General features: G+C 36.6%; 5 protein-coding genes across 6 annotated transcripts; 1 reads left to right on the forward strand and 4 right to left on the reverse strand.

The window, feature by feature from the left end:
- Positions 1-751: 751 nt before the first annotated feature.
- On the reverse strand, positions 752-3105 carry CSN8 (COP9 signalosome subunit 8). The gene is made up of 4 exons (XM_065485504.1): positions 2905-3105; positions 1334-1407; positions 1087-1271; positions 752-1027 (listed from the first exon to the last, which is right to left on the reverse strand). Exons 1-4 carry the CDS (start codon positions 2959-2961, stop codon positions 777-779), a joined length of 567 nt encoding a protein of 188 aa, XP_065341576.1. The 5' UTR covers positions 2962-3105; the 3' UTR covers positions 752-776.
- Positions 3106-3803: 698 nt separating this feature from the next.
- On the reverse strand, positions 3804-9233 carry LOC135941038 (monocyte to macrophage differentiation factor 2-like). Of its 2 annotated transcripts, XM_065486256.1 has the most exons (6): positions 9109-9233; positions 8754-9036; positions 8545-8632; positions 7276-7433; positions 5779-6031; positions 3804-5718 (listed from the first exon to the last, which is right to left on the reverse strand). In XM_065486256.1, exons 2-6 carry the CDS (start codon positions 8816-8818, stop codon positions 5500-5502), a joined length of 783 nt encoding a protein of 260 aa, XP_065342328.1. In that variant the 5' UTR covers positions 8819-9036; positions 9109-9233; the 3' UTR covers positions 3804-5499. The 2 variants fall into 2 exon arrangements, with proteins under 2 accessions (XP_065342328.1, XP_065342329.1); XM_065486257.1 differs by lacking the exon at positions 9109-9233 and having other exon boundaries at positions 8754-9046.
- Positions 9234-9718: 485 nt separating this feature from the next.
- inc (BTB/POZ domain-containing protein inc) lies at positions 9719-11387 on the reverse strand. The gene is made up of 5 exons (XM_065486258.1): positions 11099-11387; positions 10927-11035; positions 10679-10866; positions 10494-10619; positions 9719-10444 (listed from the first exon to the last, which is right to left on the reverse strand). The coding sequence occupies exons 1-5, from the start codon at positions 11294-11296 to the stop codon at positions 10415-10417; spliced, it is 651 nt and encodes a 216-aa protein (XP_065342330.1). The 5' UTR covers positions 11297-11387; the 3' UTR covers positions 9719-10414.
- Positions 11388-11629: 242 nt separating this feature from the next.
- On the forward strand, positions 11630-13618 carry LOC135941041 (glucose-induced degradation protein 4 homolog). The gene is made up of 4 exons (XM_065486259.1): positions 11630-11886; positions 11970-12137; positions 12339-12571; positions 12781-13618. The coding sequence occupies exons 1-4, from the start codon at positions 11740-11742 to the stop codon at positions 12842-12844; spliced, it is 612 nt and encodes a 203-aa protein (XP_065342331.1). The 5' UTR covers positions 11630-11739; the 3' UTR covers positions 12845-13618.
- Positions 13619-13654: 36 nt separating this feature from the next.
- Rab40 (RAS oncogene family member Rab40) lies at positions 13655-16949 on the reverse strand. The gene is made up of 4 exons (XM_065486255.1): positions 16557-16949; positions 15543-15736; positions 15216-15438; positions 13655-14681 (listed from the first exon to the last, which is right to left on the reverse strand). Exons 1-4 carry the CDS (start codon positions 16711-16713, stop codon positions 14428-14430), a joined length of 828 nt encoding a protein of 275 aa, XP_065342327.1. The 5' UTR covers positions 16714-16949; the 3' UTR covers positions 13655-14427.
- Positions 16950-17768: the final 819 nt, after the last annotated feature.

Below are 17768 nucleotides of genomic sequence, written 5' to 3' on the forward strand. Positions count from 1 at the left end.
ATAGAACAAAAAACACCTCCGCTTGGAACAACACTGCTGTTTCATACGAAAAATATATATGAATCTTGGTAGATTTGAGCAAAATTGACAAGAAAAAGTTCTTTAAAATGAGCCTAGCTAATTTGAAGACGCATTGCCAGATTAAGAAATTTTGAGAAATTTAGCACCAAACCAATCATATTTTTACCTCTTAGATCTGATAAACTCACTCTGTCTTATTGGGATCTTACTTAGTTCAGATAACTATTCCAAATCAAAGGTTAACAGCTACCAAAATTGAGCCAATAATCTATTCTTGCAATTCCTTTAATTCCGAAAATTTAAACTATATTGGGTGCTCGACAGATGTAAACCTCAAGAAACATTGAAATCCACTATGCTGGTTAATTCATCCTACTAACACCAAAAATAAGATATTATTAAACAATTAAAAAAAGAAATTATGGACTATGTTCTCGCATTGCCTTTTTCAATTTTGTATCAGGGAAAAGGGAAATAACTCAATTTCCACAAAGTACCAAAATGGTATAGTTTTTTTAATGTTGTAGCTCACCACAAAGCTTTTAATACTCAATTTTTTACGTTTCAGAAATAAGATTATCTATCTTTTGATTTTCCAATGTTTCAGTAAATTGCTTGCCTTTTTCACTTTTTTATCTCCATTAATGCATATTATGATTCAGTGAATTAATTCATTAATAATAATTATATAGTTTGAAAATGTATTTATGATTATCATGATAAAAACTAATTTTTCTACACACTTAGCATTTATTTTAATTTTCAAGGAAAGATACAAACTCGGTGAGCTTGTCAAGCTGATCTTCGCTGGTCAATGGCGGTCCAGGTGGAGGAACTGGTTTTTTAGGGAGAATCATGTTGCTGTCGACAATTTGCCATCCAGGCTGAGATGCAGCTGAAGCCAAAGCTTGAGCAGGGGTTTCGCCCAAGAGTCTAGCCAACGACTCGACAGTGATGGAGGAGTAAGCTGAACCTATTAATTCCAAGGCACGGCTGCGAACTTGTCCTGCAAAGAAATGTGCGATCATACAGATGATGGTATAAAGTGCCGCCTCTTTGTCGTACCTTTGAGAGCATCCATAATAGGGGCAACAGGCTCTGACCAGCTGTCAGTTTGGGCTAGAGCAACATGAACAAGGTACAAGTCCCTCTGCCACATTCTCTGCCCTATTCTCCAAACAGCATTCAGCTCCTCGTCAGCCAACTTTGCAGAATCAGGAATTCGCTTCCACAGCATTTTAGCATTGCATCTGTTGTTTCCAAAACCATTCCATATATATAAACTGAGAAATTATGAGACTATAATGCTTACAGATCATTGTGGTAGAGGTAAACAGCTAACAACTGCGTGTAGACTGATGCTGGCAGTGGTGCTCCACCTGCAGCCTGTGAAAAGATGATGCCAAAATATATTTATATGACAAACCACACTATATTTGAATTAAATGGACTGAACGGCTTTACTCTGCGCGGAAAAAAATATTCAGGATGGCCAGCTAATGGTGTAATACTGTGGTTATGAATGGAGGTCAAGTACTGCTGATGAGGCCGGCGGGGCCCTAACAGCCGCTGCATAATACGAAAATGTGTTCTTTCATTTTTCCCTCTGATAATTGAGCAGTTCGGGGATCTAGTACTGGCTGCCCAGTGTCAGAGATGGCAAGAGGTGGTTAGTTAAGTGACTCGAAATGCTTAAATAGCTCAACGGGCTCGGAGGCGCACCAGCAAGACTCGCCACTGGTTGTTTTCGCACCTTTCCAGCTGCTCAAGGGACATATGTCTGGCGTTTCAATGAAAGACCTAGGTGCGGGGAGGCAAAAAGATGCCCACATTGAGCCCCAGCTCCTCTGCGGCCACTCAGTGAGATCATAGCCTATGGAATGTGCCGGGCAAAAGTTAAAAAATCACTAGCTGTTGACCACCCTGAATTAATTTTCCACCCAGAGAAAAGCCATTGAGTCTATTTAAATTAAGCAATTGATCTACGTGCGTATTTCTTTATTTTTTTCTTTAAAACCAATTTCATTCGATGACTAGAAATATTCACTCGAGGGAAGCATTTCAGACGATGAAGAAATTAACGGACTTGTCCTCGTTGGTTTAAGTTGAGACTTGTAATAGTTCTCGACATGTTTCGGCTCCAACTGACGCCCTAGTCATGAGAGGGTCCTAACAACTTTAACTAACGAGGAAAAGCCCGTTTATTTCTTCAAATTTAATTTATTCCTATTGATATGAACAAATTTTAGGTGGTTTTAGAGTACATTAATTCAACTATTCACCCATAAAATGTATGTGAAAAGGAAACTACTAAAGTAAGTAGACTAATAAGATAAGCATTTTAAATAACAATTTTTCATATTTCTAGTGAAATTAATTTTTATGATATTTTTATTATCCAAATCAATGTGCTTTCCGTCTACTTAGCTTTTCTTTTGCGCTTTGAATAATAGGTCAAATCTAGAATGTGTTTGATTGAATTATCTTTAAAACAAGCGATAAAAATTGTTATTGTACTATGATAAACTAATAATATGATATCTATGTATCATAAAAACTTCTATCAAATGAACAAAATCTTCTATTACACAGCATAATATTATTATGTAATCTGAGAATTATATTATATCTTCTTTAAAGTAACGATGGTATAGACACAGGAGACGTCTTGGATCATTAATCCTATACGCTACTCTATTGTTGGTTCATTGCATAATTTTTGAAGACATAAAGTTACAAAATTGTTTATTAGAATTTTACTGTAAATATATAAATATATTATATTACTGATCAAATTAAAAGTATCAATGATACATACTGATATTGTATTATTAACGCACATATTAAATCGAAGAAAATAAATAAAATTAAAGTTATCCTCACCTCCAATTCTTGTCTTTCTAAATCTGATTCCAACACTTTCATATCTTCAACAGTCATTTTGATCTCTTGTTTTTAATTCCTTCGAATGATCAAACTTTCGGAAATGTCTTCCCTTGATACTGCAGTAGTAGTAAAAGTCGAAATGTCAATCTGAGAACCTGATAATCCAGGTACCAGGCAACTGCAGCTGACGGCAGCAGCGAAATAATATAGTAAACAAAACTTTGTTGTTTTCCTGGTTTTCCTATCTTCTTATTGGCTGGAAGCTTCGACAGCAAAACATCCTACTTCTCTCTCCGCCAATGAGTGTAGCGGAAAGGTTTTCAAATATAACAACCGCGAATATTAAATTTATCAAAACCTATTAAGAATGCAGAATGGATCGTCAACTCAAATAAAACTATGTAGTGTCCGTTTCGTCTGCTATAAGAGGTGAAATAACTCCACACTCCATATTTTCCCATTTAAATCTAAACACAGCATTTTATTCCAGGTCATTCAAGTTTAATCCAACTTTCAGAAAGCACAAAATGATAATTTTTTGCATTAATTTAGTATTAACAAAAAATTTCGCAAATAAAATTATGTCGAGATTGAAGAATCAAAAAATGTTTTGATACGAAAAGCGCACTGTGTAAAAATAATTATATTTTAACACAAATTATACACTTCACACACAATCAGTGGAATAGTTCTAATATATAAATCCAGAGAAATTGGAGTTCGGATTTAATCATTGTGTTGTCATATTTATTCTTGTCTACACTATTTAGTATAGGAGTCACTGCAGAATCCCTCATATTTATATCATGTATACGATTTAAGAAAAAATCTGCCTGCGGTTGGCTTTCATGAATATAAAATATTAATGGTGTATTTCAAATTGAAAGCTAATGGACCATACTTATGTATATTTATTTAATTACAACTTAACTAAAAACAGTATTACAATTTTTAACACACACGCCAGAAAAACTAATTAACCGAATATATGACGTGAGTTATCATAATTCTCTGGACAAAAAAATGAATTCATTGTGCGTGGGGGGAAAATTCTGTGATTTTTAACTAAAACAAAAATTTTGAAAGATGTCAACAAGTGTTTTATTAAGTGTTTTAACAAATGATCCTCGACTTCTCTTTCAAAAATCTCATTCTCTAAATCAGCACAATTTAAAATATATAAGACAAATTCAAACAGAACTAACAAAAGTTATTTAAAACAATAATTTTAAGTTTAATAAATTTCTACTCTCTGGAATATAAATTGCGTATATTTGGAGTTAATTTAATTTCTACGTTACACTCTCACGTCAGACATCACAATGTAGTATATAAATACGATCAATGCCAAACAAATCTGTTCTTACTAAAATTCAGAAAATTGACAGTGATTCACAAAGTTGTCATTTTTGGCCTGTATTCATTCAGCTTCAGCTATTGGTAATAATTTTGTGACATTTTAATTGTTGAACACACAGTGCGGCAATTAAAATTATTTGGGATGGGATCATGCAGCATTTAACTGCTATGTTCCAGGGTAAGAGAGGTTGAACAGTATAAAAAACATTTTTTATACTTCAATGGCTGCGTCCAAGTTGCAATTACGCTTGCAATTGTACCAGCAAGAGCAAGGGTTTTGAAAATTTTAAGTAATCACTCAAATGAAGGGGGAACAGAAATTTTTAAGAAAAACAAAAAATGAAAATGCAACATTGCCAGCACACAAAATCACAAATATTTTCAAAATAACTCATCTAAGAAATAAAATACCTATGACTTAATATAATGCAACTCAAACTGGAAGTTACAAATATTTTACACATTTACTATTCTGCTGAAGGTGAAAACTCAGTGTTAGCAGGAGCTCAATTATACAATTGAAAATAAATAGTTAAATAAAGCCGCCCGCAGCAAACAATAACAAATTAACACCTGATTTTTGTGACAAGAATTGATCAAGTAGGTAAACAAGCTACGACTGAAGTGTACTGAACAGTACGACAAGGAATAGTAAATTTCTCCTGTATTTTTTCCAATTTTTTAAGATTTGACGTTTCAGTAGGGTCAGTTGGCGGAAGAGTCAAAACTATAGGTGTGTAAAAGGTGGTTATTTTCTAACAAGAAAATATAGGTTGGCACCCATTCCAGTTGGCCAATTAAGTGATGGTTAATAAATAAATTATAATGAGGTAATTTATGACGCAAAACAAAACATTTCATGCTTTCCCAGACCCTTTGATATCTAAGAGAACACTGAACACTCATCAAATACAAACAAAAATAGAAGAATTTTAAATTTATCACAATACTTGGCAACAATTTCAATTTGGCAACATATCTTTCTATGTCAGCACAACCAAACAAGAGTATCATCCTACTCTAGTGTATTAGGAAATTGGAAACTTGACTGTAAATCACAAATAAAAATAAAATTCTTTCTAAATGTCACTCTAATAAGATACCCAGAGCGACTAACAGTTCACTTTTCCTTGTTCGTCAAAGACAACTCTGCTTGGTTTCCCATTTCATGTAAATCGCCCACTTAGTTTTTTCATAACGTTCTCAATGAAGAAATTCTCAAAACAATATATATTATAAGTCATCATGCTTATTTGTTGTGATATTGCTCGTTTGAGTTTTGTACGGGTATAAGTTGTCCAGGATGGCAAAGTAGTGAACACTTGCAGCAAAAGCCACGAAGAGGTGCCAGATGGCATGGGCGAAAGGAATGCGCCCATCCATTTTGAAGAAAATCACGCCAGCCAGGTAACAAACTCCTCCAAGCTGTAGTTCATACAGCCCGGGAATGTCCTATAATGTAATTTGCTCATTGTTAAACTTCAAATTATACATCATCATATAAAAACCTACAGTAGAAACTATTGCGAGCGCTGGCGCAACACCCATGAAAAGATAAAACGTGGTTTCAAGCCATTTGTATCTTTCATGAAATGCTTGCTGATAAAGGATTCCAAATGAAGCTAGAATCCATATGAGCCACCAAAGTTCTGCTGCCCAGCCGCCTGCAGGTAAAGGAGTTAACGTCAGCCATGGGAAATAGGAGGCAGCAATGAAAATATATATCATGGCTCTGTCACTTCTGTGCAAAACGTCCTTGACTGGACTGAAACACAATAAAAAAGCTAATCAGTTTCACACGTGGTTAAACAATGGTGCCATAATAATAGTGAATTGTGCGGGCTCTAGCCTTACCTAAATTTTGTGACATTATTTCATATATATTTAAAGGTCAAATAAAACCAAACTGCTAACTTTCCATTGCTTGACTAAGTTTCAAAAAGCAACTGAAGAGACAGAGCTGATGAAAGAGGTACCAAATATTTTACTGTCTCTGTAAATTCTGTTGCAGCTCTTACTTCCCCCTGAGCTCTTACCGCAGGCTATATTGCACGAAAATAAGTGCACCATGGTCCCATTTCAACGACATTGCACCAAGAGAAGTGTTAAAAGTAGTATTATTTATCTTCAAAACGCTATATCCAGCTATAGACAGTTTTTTATTTGAAGCCAAATCGCGCATGCTGTAGTGCAAACCAGAAAGTAGCTTTTCACATCTTAACCACCAATGATCAAGATGGGATTATATGTATGCACCCAGCACATCTAAATATATTACATTACAAATAATAATGCAAACTAGCAAATCCGTTTCTGAATGTGGTAAGATATATTGCATCCTAGAGAAAAAGATTTAAAGTATTTTATCATCAGCTGAATGTTCTGATCACTGGCAACAATCTGAAGTTGCCATGACAGTTTTCAAGCTAATGTTTAAATATAAATCTAATATCATAGACACAATATAGAATGATAACAAATCTTTTGCAAAACACTTCTGATCAGACTGAAGTCATATTAATGCGTCTAATGAGGTTTAGCAACTCGATTAAACATCAGTTTTAAAAAAATTCAAGATTTCTGATGTGATTTTTATGTTGAAAAAATTATATTTTCAAGGATTTTAATAGCCTATGTATTGCATGGAGCTATAAAATGCAAGTTTCACAGAAGAATTAGGGGACTCCTACTCAGGGCCGAAATATCTTCCAGGCGCTAACATTAGCATAATGAGAGCCCTGGAGGCGCTCAGCCAGAGGAGGCCCATGTTCAATGAATGGAGGGCGAACCAGGGGAGTGCCTGGTTGCCCGATTAGCCAGTTTGGCTTTGCTCTTGTAGTATCTAGGGCAAGGGCAAGGGCAAGTAGAGTTCAGAAAAAAATATTTTAAATAGTGATCTTTCAAGATCACTTCTTTTAAATAAATACAAACAAATTATTTTTCTCTTAGCCTAAGAACGTCACAAATTTAAATCAAAACAGGCGATTGGTAGTAATTTATTTAACTCACCCATGACCATGGCAAAAAAAGACGCAGTGAAATATTGTAGAAATTGTAAAGAGGAGGATTAGAGATCCACTGTAAATGATGCCAGACCAAAATTGCTGCCAGTTTGTAGAGCGTTGCACCAGAGACACGGCACCCCAGATACTTGGTGGAATCCACAACTGTAAAGGTCAAATCATATAAATATATATACGTAAGCACAGCTAAGAATTTTGATAAACACGGTTTGATTTCTTCTGTGATAATAAAATAAAAAAATGTGAAGATAATTATTTTTAAGAAATACTTTATTTCAGTTTGGGGTTGAAGCGCAGTATTAATTAATTGCATATTTGTTAATGATTTAACTTCAATTAAAATACCGGATGTGATAGAACATCAGTCGATAAATTAAAACTTAAATATTGGCTATCACACAGACATTGGGTATCAAAAAGATAACGCGGTAAAAAACGACCTCAACATCCTGTTGCGTCGATGAAATGAATTGATGTAATGAAATAACCGACGAAACATTATCTTCGTCACTATTAAAGGTGCAGCAACTGCTTGTCCCCCCTAGACGAGCGTTACAAAGGTTTCTTAGTTTTCCAAAAATGGTACATAACTTTACATTGATACAATAAAATATTGTTGACAAGGAAAATACTTTGTAAAGAGATATGAATTTTCCTTGTTGCAAGAAAAGGGCAACAATCAATTTAACGAATTTAACGATGAAAATTTAGGTGTTTGTTGAGCTGTGCGCAATTTTTATGGCACCAACAGACGAAAATTATAATATTACATATATCAATTTTAACTTATATAAATACACAAGCCTAAGAAGATAGATGTTGGTATAATTAAAAAAAATATTGACATATTCTGCAAACATCAATAATGGCATGAATATTAACAGAAATACATACAAATTTTTGAGTGGCTAAAATTTGAGTGACAACAAAGAGGATATTTTTCCATTCCAATTTTTTTAGCCTAAAATTAATTTAAATGGTGCAATAAAAGAGAGCAAAACCACTTGCAAATTTCTAAAGACCTTTTGATAATCCTCCACCAATGTTTCGTGTGATTTTGAATGTGAACTCATTTAAAAATGCAGTAAAAAGATTAAAATTTCGTGAAGCGCAGTTTCAAATAAAATAATTCTCTTTCGCAGTGAGAGATCTAACTGAAATTTTAATACTGTGATTTACCTCTTTGCTTTTGCAATTGATTCGAAGTTAAAAGGAAACAACCTAAACCAAAATTTCTAAATTCTGTGGTACTTACCCCATGAGTGATGACATTGGCTATGTGCTCTACTGTTGTCGGAGTGTACGGTCGATTCGGGGGTGCTCGCTCATTCATCCAGTGACACCTGTGAATTTAATTAGACATTTTTTTCTTTAGTATAGGATAAACTTAGAAAAGCGCATGTTTAAAAGGATGCATTGACGTGGAAAACTACAGCCAGAAGGTATATATATTTTATAACTTACTTCTTCACGAAGTCAAAAGTCTGCCTCCAGTGAGAGGTGAGAGAGCTCATGATCAAACTGGCCATTTTGTCGCTCCCGTTGGATCAGTTATGATCAGAAAGATGTAATTCAATAATATGCTTCAATTGCTTTATCACTGGTCTCAGACACTGGTAGAGCTTCATTGGGGTCACGGACTACCGCCTCGCACCAGAAGAGTAGAAGTCGCATAATTATATTGTTGTTAGTTCCTCATCTAGAGAGAGTTCTTCTTCAGAGAGAGAGAGCGAGGTGTGTGCCTAACCTAAAGGAATAAAAAACTGTTAGTTGATCCAGGTGGTGTCTGTTCTGCATCTTCTCTCAAGTTGATATTTACCAGATAGTCCCAAACTCAAAAATAATTTCACTCTTCATGCAGAGATAGCTCTCATCGAGCTCTCTGTCGCCCTCTCTCTCTCGTCTCCTTCGTTCGCCCAGCCCACTTCGCCCCCTCTCTCCTCCTCTGCATGGGCTCCACTCACGCGGATTGCTCTTGTGCCTTTAAGAGTTCATGCCTTGTGCCAGATAGCTTTTTTATTGTTGTGTGGCGCGCTCGTGCTTGCCAATTACATTATGCTTGCGCGTACCTTTAACATAAAACCTTTGTAGATTACAACGCAAATCAGAGTAATTGGATTTTTTATTAGAATATTTGTACTTTTTTGTCTTATCAAATTCAAGTCACTATTATAGAGCTGTCAATTTAAAAAATCTTATAATTCAATAAAATTGAGATTTCGCGAAATGTTGGACATAATTAGGGAGGAAAATGAGTGGAAAGTTGCCGTTTCCAACATTATCTTTTAATTATTTGTTTACGTTTGATTTTCTGATTTTTTTTGATTTAATTCTAAAATCTAATATCCGCTTATGCTAACTTAAAATTTTTGGCCACTAATAAATAATTGTAATTTGTATTATATGGTATACCATGAATAATACAAAAATTGTCGCATTAGATTTTTAAAACATTTATTTTCACATTTAGCTTAATTTCCATAATCTTCATAATATCAAAACATGCATGACATTATTTAAACAATCAATTTAGTGTTTTTGACGGGGGGGGGGGGGGGTCGCACATAGTGTAGAAAACATTACGACTGGTGTATTGCTGATGCTCCCAAAATTCATGTTCAGGGAGCAAAAAGGATGTGCAGACAATAGAAACATATAACATGTAAAAATGCCTTTTCCAATAACAGACAGTCTGGTCTCAGTTCAGGAATCAGTTTGAGTATATCCTGCTGCACGTCCTCTGGGACAGAAATAAATGTCAGGCACCATTAATTTCACAAGTTACACTGCTAGAAATGCTAACAATTTTATGGCAAAGTGATAAATTTCACAATCGTTTTGATAGATGTTGAGTAAATACCACAGTGCAGCACCTCTAATTTTCTTCCTAAAGATATTGTGTAGTGATGTATAATTATCAGCAATAATCGTATTTGATAGGGGGTAAAAGAGAGTAGAGAAGTAGTGTAGAAATGCGATACAAACTGGCTCTGTTCATGAAGGCCCCTTTTGCATCTGGATCACTTTGACAGCTCAAAGGCGCCGCAGTAAAAAATGAAAAAAAATGAGATTCACTCGTGTTGGAGTAGAGAGTTGTTGGCTTTGAAAATTACTCTTCAATTTGTTCACATCCGAGAGCCTTTTTGCTGGAGAACCTGAAGTTCAAAGTTAAAACAAGCACATTGGAAAACAGGATAAGCTTGCCTTTGCTCTGTCTGTTGGCTCAGATTCCACGCTGTTTAGAGTTGCACCATACTCGCGAGACACTACACACAAGAATTCGGCATGTTCATCGTGGCCGTATGTGTACTGCGACCCAATATTAATGAGCTGGAATTAAAATAGACAATAATCAGTGGAGGGGGTGTGATGGGTCTTCAAACAAAAACCTGCTCAAATTTCCAGCCGTCGGAAAGGGTAGACACCATTTGAGTGAGCTCATCTTCATGGCACTGAAGGACTCTGAAAACATGTTTTCTAGCTTCCTTCTGCGGTCTTGAATCTCTCTGACAGATTCTTTCTTTTGTCAGCCTTATCAGCTCAGTAATGTTGTAAAATTCTGCTTCTTCCAAAACTCCTAAGAGTACAAAAATATAACTGGTTAAAGTTGATCACTCTCGGAAAGCTACGCGCTTGCCTTCTTCTGCTAAGCCATTGTCAATTACCAGTTTCCCATGTCGAAGGTAATTTAGGACAGGGCTGAAATATGTTGGATCCCTGTCAACCAGATATGCACCAGTATCATCCTGTAAAAAATGGAAAGTTAAATTACTTAATAAATGCATACAAAAATGAAACTGTTATTATACTCTGTCCGATATAAGCTCCGAGTCTTCCTGGCATAGCCGGAACAAAAACGAGTTTGGATCTCTGCAGAGTGTTGTTTTGGTTGTTAGAAAATAAGTTCCGCCCACGTTTAGCCGCACCCACTGGTTGTTGGTCCTCATATTACACGAATTAATTGTCTCGCCACCATCGACCTGACAATCATTCATAGGACTTGCCATTCTAACTTGATAATAAAATTTCCTTATAAACAAAACAGTGAATCACAATACAGCCGCCATTACTACGAGGCGAACAGGACCCAACCCCTCCACTTCACTTTTCCTAGAGTAAAGCAGAGTAGCCAACGCTGCAAAGAAATATAGCAATGTGAAGTTATGTCCATCAAGAAAGGTGACCTGGCTGTGTTAGATTTATTTGCATCTAGCCTTAAATTGAGTTTTTAAGGTTTATTTTTAATCTAGAATGAATCTAAGATTTGTTTAGAAAGTATTCGTACTGAATATTATTTCGCTAAAAGGTTGTCACATTGCTTTGATCGCCATATTTTCAAATTTTTATTTTTAGAAAGGGAGGTGTGGTGGTCACTGCGTCGTCAAATTTGCATGTCGCCAATTTCCTCGGCAGATCTTATGGTTATTTAATGTTGGTGCGCGGTTAAGTAATGCCAGTCAAAATTGACGCTGTCCCACCGTTGCCTGCCAATTCTCGGCAGCCGGGGATTGCCGGCTCGCTGCTGTACAATGGCTCCAAATTCCAGGGCCATCAGAAGTCCAAGGGCAATAGTTATGAGGTCGAGGTCGTCCTTCAGGCAAGAACAAAAAATTTAGACTTTTATTCTTTCTTTAAGTGTGTATAACAATCACATGATATTCTTAAAATTGCCCCCTGCAGCATGTGGACGAGGAAAATTCTTATTTATGTGGGTACTTGAAGATAAAAGGCCTTACGGAAGAATTTCCCACCATGACTACTTTCTTTGATGGAGAAATAATAAGCAGGAAATATCCATTCCTTACGCGCAAATGGGATGCTGACGAAGATGTTGACAAAAAGCACTGGGTATGTTTATAGATAAGCTGGTTTTCCCATTAAATTCAAATAACACTACACTCACCTATTTTTTCTTAATTTTGCTTCAGCATATATTTTTCTGTGTATCCAACTTAATATGGCTTAGAGAAAAAAAAATTAATTCTTTTCTCCCTGTTTCCCCATTTTTCTTGTCATTAAAGTACCATAATATATATTATGTTGTTTCAGAGCAAGTTTACCTCTTTCCTGCAATATGCCAAAACTTTCAACTCTGACAACTTTGATTATGAGGGTCTCAAAGATACTGACTATGTGTTTATGCGTTGGAAAGAGCACTTCCTTGTACCTGATCACACAATCAAGGACATAAATGGTGCCTCATTTGCTGGCTTCTATTATATTTGCTTCCAAAAGTCAACAGCTACAATTGAAGGATATTATTATCATCGAAGTTCAGAATGGTGAGATCAAAGTTAATTTAACCCTATATTGGGAAACCTCCTTGGGGAGCACTTTTGCCAACTTCTATGAAGCAAGATGCAGTTGCAAAATTATGATGCTTTAGTTAAAGCAAGCTGGCTTCTATTGGAATGTTTCCAAATCCCAATGCTTGCAAATGCTTTGATTTATGCATGTCATACATGTAGTGACTTGCAATTTCTATCTCCAGGTTCCAATCTCTGACCTTGAAGCATGTTCCCGAACATAGCATTCAAATCTACGAATTCAGGTGAAGATAAAGCGGGGGGCGGGTCTGCTGACCGCACTGGCCCTCGTGTCACAGCAGAAAGTCTGGTCACCCTTCTACAGTTGCAGCACTTGAAAATTTTATTATCGTAACAATATATAACTTTAATGAAGCTGTGCTTTTCTTTTTGAGACTATTGAATAAAATTGTTGAAACAACGATATTAATGGGAAACTGGGGAAGAAAATGAAATTGATATAACATTATTCCAAAAGGAAAAGAGGTAATGGAGATTGTTCTGCCTTCTGTTTATTTTGTAATCCTTTGCGTACGTGTAAGGTTTTTTCAGCAATTTATCACTCCAAAATTGTTATTCAGTTCAGCACAATATTGAATTTCGATTGGTTGTGTTATTCTTTAAATGTCGGAATTCAGTGCTACTCGCAGTCAGTTTATTTTCTTGATAAAATTCCATCAATAGCAATGTGAGATTATAAATTTGCATAATCAGACATTATTGGACTGAATGTCTTTGGTGTTGGCATTTTGACGGTAATAATGCTTATTTTTGCTCACTATTATAGATATATCAGCTAAGTATATCTGTTGATACCAAAAGTTTGAACAAATACACTTTTCAAGTGTCATAACGAGCGTGCAAATTTTGTTCTTGCTTCTTTAGTGAAATGTAATCAATGTGGAGTATATTTTCAAATGAAACGTGATGTGCCGTAAGTATTTCAATTGTGTAAAAATTATGAGAACTCAGATGTTTTGTATAAATAGTAATCCTACAGGAATAAAGCTGTACTAAATCCAAGAGTGGTGTTTAGCATTGAAATAAACCATTTGCAACTGCTTTCCAAGTTTTAATGGGCAGTCAAAATATCCAATAATTCATTTGCATTATACACATCAAATATATTTCAATTAAAACGTAGGTAATGAACGGAGGGACGACACATTTAAAAGCATCAGTGCGTATGTACCCACAGCTGTAAAAATAGTTGCACAGGACGTGTGAACCACGTTAAAACAAACGAATCATCACTACACAACAATTAAGCAGTGAGGCAAAGATGAATTTTCAAAGGAAAGATTGTCAGAAATACACCATAAAAATAAAAATGGACTGTGTGGACGTAACAGAACAGTCTGGGAGTATTATTTTTTGCTTGAATATCAAAGAAATCGAGAGTCGAACTGAGCATTACCGTTGCTCTGATATTGGTAATGAACAAAAAGAAATATTTTCAACCTGTAAGACCATGGTGAAATTTAAACGTCATCGTTCCTTTCGAAAACAATAATAACATAAGGGCTTATCCTACATCAGAGTCTGTTAATTAACCGTGGTCACCTTAAGGAATTTCAAACTATCACAAACTTTGAAAGGTAATGCCTATTCCAGATCTTGGAAGAGATTACTTTTTAACATAAACTTCATTTGTGAGGAGGTCATTTTGTGCTAAGAAACCAAAGTTACACTTATGAAACAGTGGCCCAGGTAAGTAACAAGTTGCACCACAAGGTTTTGATTACTGGATGCCAAAAATTGGTCCAAGCTACGAGCAGGAATTCACTACTGGAAGCATGATCAGTTTGTTTGTATCACTTGGGACTGACTTATCAAGAGATCGAGCAGGAGTTCCTGCCAGTGCAACTCGTGCGCGATGCGTCTGTTGGAACTATCAGTTTTGGCTTCTTGTGCGAAGCGGTGCTCGGACGTAAAAGGGTGCCTGCCACATAGCGCGCAGTGTAGCTTGTCATAGCGTATGATTTTAGGTGAGACTTGATTGGGGGTGGCAACGGTAGCTGCTCGATTCCATACACTGTTGTCCTCGGCACAATTGCCCGACAGCACAATTCCTGCAGGCTTAAAACTGCAACCAAACCAAAAGCAAATTTAATCATTTTATTATGTAATTATGTTTTTACTATATCTTCCCATGTCATAATGCATCTCACAAATAGCAACTTCAATTTTAATAATGTCTAGGCAGTTTTTAGGAGATAGGACAGGATACGACAACCGACTTGGATCCTAGTAGTTACTTTGATATTGGTCACAAATTGCGAGTAACTAGGATTCAAGCAGATTGTTGGATCCTGTGTCTACCATCCTACCATGATATTATTCCATACTCCTTATGCCTTATCATGATCTCTACAACCCTTAAAAATTATTAACAGCAATCAATCTCATAACTTATTGGTGAAAAAGGACTAAACAACCAACTTGGATCTTAGTAGCTTAGCTATTGTTTGCAATTAATGGCGAGTAACTAGGATCCAAATCCACTTTCATAATATCCTGTGTCTTCTATCCTTAACTCTAACCAATTCTCTGTCTTTTTTTCATGCAGAAGGTACTATGTTGATGTGCTGATTTCTGTACAATTTTTTGTAGTTGGTACCTTTGTTAGATCTCCACAGCCTCTCTAGCCCATTACGATGAAGAGCCATCCTGGACAGTTCACTGAAACTCTCTCTTATATTAAAGTTGCACAAAGGACTGACTTCAAAAAACGCCATTCGGTTTTTGGCTGCATAAAGTTCAGCCTCTCTCTGACAAACCTGCCTCTTGAAGGCAAGATGCAGTCTGTTGCCAACAAGTACTTTGGGAACTCCAGGCGCATGCTGTAAAAATGAAAGTAAAATCAATTTTGTTTTAGCATAAGAAGCCACTGATATTGTGCTATTTTATGGATGATTTGGGATAAGCTGTTCATGCTATATTTTACCTCCTCAACTTCCTTGACCCATCGATCAATGCCGTCAAAGGACCACTTGCTTGTTATATCATAGACTAATAGCACGCCTTGAGCTCCTCTTGAATATGACCTTATGATGGTACAAAAGCGGCCTTGTCCAGATGTGTCCCAAACTTGCAGTCTCACCCGCTTGCCGTCCAACAAGATCGTCGTGGTTTTGTAGGCTATCACAAAAATCTCATGTAAATTTTGCATTGTTAATTTAAAATAAAAATATTTTTGAGACAACTAAATTCCAAAGGCTTTATTGTACTTTTCCCTTCTATACCAGCCCCTTGGGTCGCCGTGTGAAGGTATTTCTTAGGAGTGTCAAAGCTATGGGAGACATTTGAGCATGATTTCTGGGATCTACGTATTACTGTCAGAGATGGCAAAAGGTGGTCAGTTTAGTGACTCGAAATGCTGATCGAGCTGGAAGGCGCACCAGCGTTGACTCGCCTCTTGCTGGTTTCCGCACCTTTACAGCGGCTTTAAATACATGTCTGAGGTTTCAATAAAAGACCTCAAAGCAGGGAGGCGAAAAGATGGCCAAATTGGGCCCAAGCTCCTCAGCGGCCACTTGGACCCTATGTTATCCGCTCGGCGGTGTTATTGGGACTTGGGATCCGGTGAGCTCATAGCCCACGGAATTTGCTGAGCAGTTCTAAAAAAACCATCAACACTAAAAATGGCATTATTTTATTTAATATGTATGTATTTAGTGTAAAATCGTTCCAGTGTTCAATACATACTGATATTATTATGACATGACAAACAACACTAAACCCAAATTCTACCTCCAGTGTCAGCTGGTGCAACTGTATTTTGACTGTTAAATCAAACTAATGTCTTGACTCTAATACCCAATTCCCTCTGAGCACAGAAATAAAGAAAGCGCGCTATTGTGCTGAATTTCTTTGTGCCATGCTATGACTCATTTGAGCATATCAGAGCGTAAACAAAGTACTGGTGGCCAGCATTTATGGTAGTCTTAATAAGGCTCACCATATCCGTTCCAATAAGGCGATTCCGTGGATCCGTCTTCGAGTCCACTGAGAATTTCCTGTTTGCCGACATCGCTGTCGCCAACGAGCAGGAATTTAAGCAGATAGTCGTACTCTTTTTCGTGACCAGACGACTCGCTTATTATCTCAGCGGCCATGACACTGCTTTCGGATCCTTTTTCTGCATAATAACGAATTATTGCGGCTCAACCTGCCGACTGTCAGCCCCGTCGTGTCCGTCCCAGTTCGGGCCGTCGTCCTCCAAAAACACGGCTGAGAATCGAAACAAATTCGACGCAAAAGGACACCAACTAATGAGCACTTAACTCGTCTTCTCGGTTAGCACCTGATGTTTTCGTTTTCACTCACTGGCGGTGGCGGATTATTTTTTCTCCTGTGCTGCGCACAGTGGAGTTGGACGAGTTTATACTTGGTGGGGGGCGATGATTTTTGAGTGGGGGAAATACGCGGAAAACAGGCATTGGGACAGATAAGGAAACCATGCAATGATGCGATAATATTGAATACATACAACATTGAATTTTAGTTAATAATAACATAAAAAAATTCCATGAACGAATCTTATTTCACACAAGATGTAAGTAAAATGAGCATTGAAGAATATTATTTGATAATAATTTAACATGGATATGTATATGTATGTAATATTGATTTGAGTTATGCGTCTTGGTTCTTGGTAGCGAAAAAATTGCGCAAATTATGTACTCACAACTCACCCCTACACTCTAATTTCTCTCCAGTTACTCTATGCTGGACTATATTATATAATAATTATGTTCCTATTGAATTTATTTGTCTGGATATGGCAATGTATGGGGCAAAATAGCCCTGCAGAACCATTATAATAAAGATCATTTGAAACTATCGCACTAATATTCTCATTATTACCATATATTGTAAAACGCAAAACGGCATCCGACACTCATTAGCATCGACTTCAAAGGATGGATGTCTTTATTGTTGTAGTGTGTACTTTCCTACTATTTGGGCGGAATTTTTGCAGAATTCTCTTCTTCTACTCTCATCTTAAGATGATCATACCCTGGGAGAAGACGTGAAACGTGAATGGTATAAAACAAAAAGCTTTTTATTCTCATCTAGACATGAGATTGAGGAGTACATTACATAATCTCGACCTCGTCTCAACAAGCCTCGACTCGCGCTATCGCGCTAATGCACCGCCACCCGCCGG

This window comes from Cloeon dipterum, chromosome 3, assembly GCF_949628265.1.
Source record: "Cloeon dipterum chromosome 3, ieCloDipt1.1, whole genome shotgun sequence".
NCBI classification, from domain to species: domain Eukaryota; kingdom Metazoa; phylum Arthropoda; class Insecta; order Ephemeroptera; family Baetidae; genus Cloeon; species Cloeon dipterum.

Bases quoted from the DNA above. Each gene is read 5' to 3' on its own strand.
- CSN8 (XM_065485504.1), bottom strand. From the start codon at position 2,961: ATGACTGTTGAAGATATGAAAGTGTTGGAATCAGATTTAGAAAGACAA. The intron at 1,408-2,904 runs GTGAGGATAACT...ATCTTTTCACAG, and splicing joins TAGAAAGACAAGAATTGGAG to GCTGCAGGTGGAGCACCACT. The intron at 1,028-1,086 runs GTACGACAAAGA...ATTTCTTTGCAG, and splicing joins TATTATGGATGCTCTCAAAG to GACAAGTTCGCAGCCGTGCC.
- LOC135941041 (XM_065486259.1), top strand. From the start codon at position 11,740: ATGCCAGTCAAAATTGACGCTGTCCCACCGTTGCCTGCCAATTCTCGG. The intron at 11,887-11,969 runs GCAAGAACAAAA...TGCCCCCTGCAG, and splicing joins AGGTCGAGGTCGTCCTTCAG to CATGTGGACGAGGAAAATTC. The intron at 12,138-12,338 runs GTATGTTTATAG...ATGTTGTTTCAG, and splicing joins ATGTTGACAAAAAGCACTGG to AGCAAGTTTACCTCTTTCCT.
- LOC135941038 (XM_065486256.1), bottom strand. From the start codon at position 8,818: ATGGCCAGTTTGATCATGAGCTCTCTCACCTCTCACTGGAGGCAGACT. The intron at 8,633-8,753 runs GTAAGTTATAAA...TTAAATTCACAG, and splicing joins ACTTTTGACTTCGTGAAGAA to GTGTCACTGGATGAATGAGC. The intron at 6,032-7,275 runs GTGAGTTAAATA...ATTGTGTTTCAG, and splicing joins TTTTTTTGCCATGGTCATGG to TCCAGTCAAGGACGTTTTGC.
- Rab40 (XM_065486255.1), bottom strand. From the start codon at position 16,713: ATGGCCGCTGAGATAATAAGCGAGTCGTCTGGTCACGAAAAAGAGTAC. The intron at 15,737-16,556 runs GTGAGCCTTATT...TTTTTGTGATAG, and splicing joins GCCTTATTGGAACGGATATG to CCTACAAAACCACGACGATC. The intron at 14,682-15,215 runs GTACCAACTACA...GTTTGGTTGCAG, and splicing joins GCTGTGGAGATCTAACAAAG to TTTTAAGCCTGCAGGAATTG.
- inc (XM_065486258.1), bottom strand. From the start codon at position 11,296: ATGGCAAGTCCTATGAATGATTGTCAGGTCGATGGTGGCGAGACAATT. The intron at 11,036-11,098 runs GTATAATAACAG...CATTTTTTACAG, and splicing joins CGGAGCTTATATCGGACAGA to GATGATACTGGTGCATATCT. The intron at 10,445-10,493 runs GCAAGCTTATCC...TTTGAACTTCAG, and splicing joins AGCCAACAGACAGAGCAAAG to GTTCTCCAGCAAAAAGGCTC.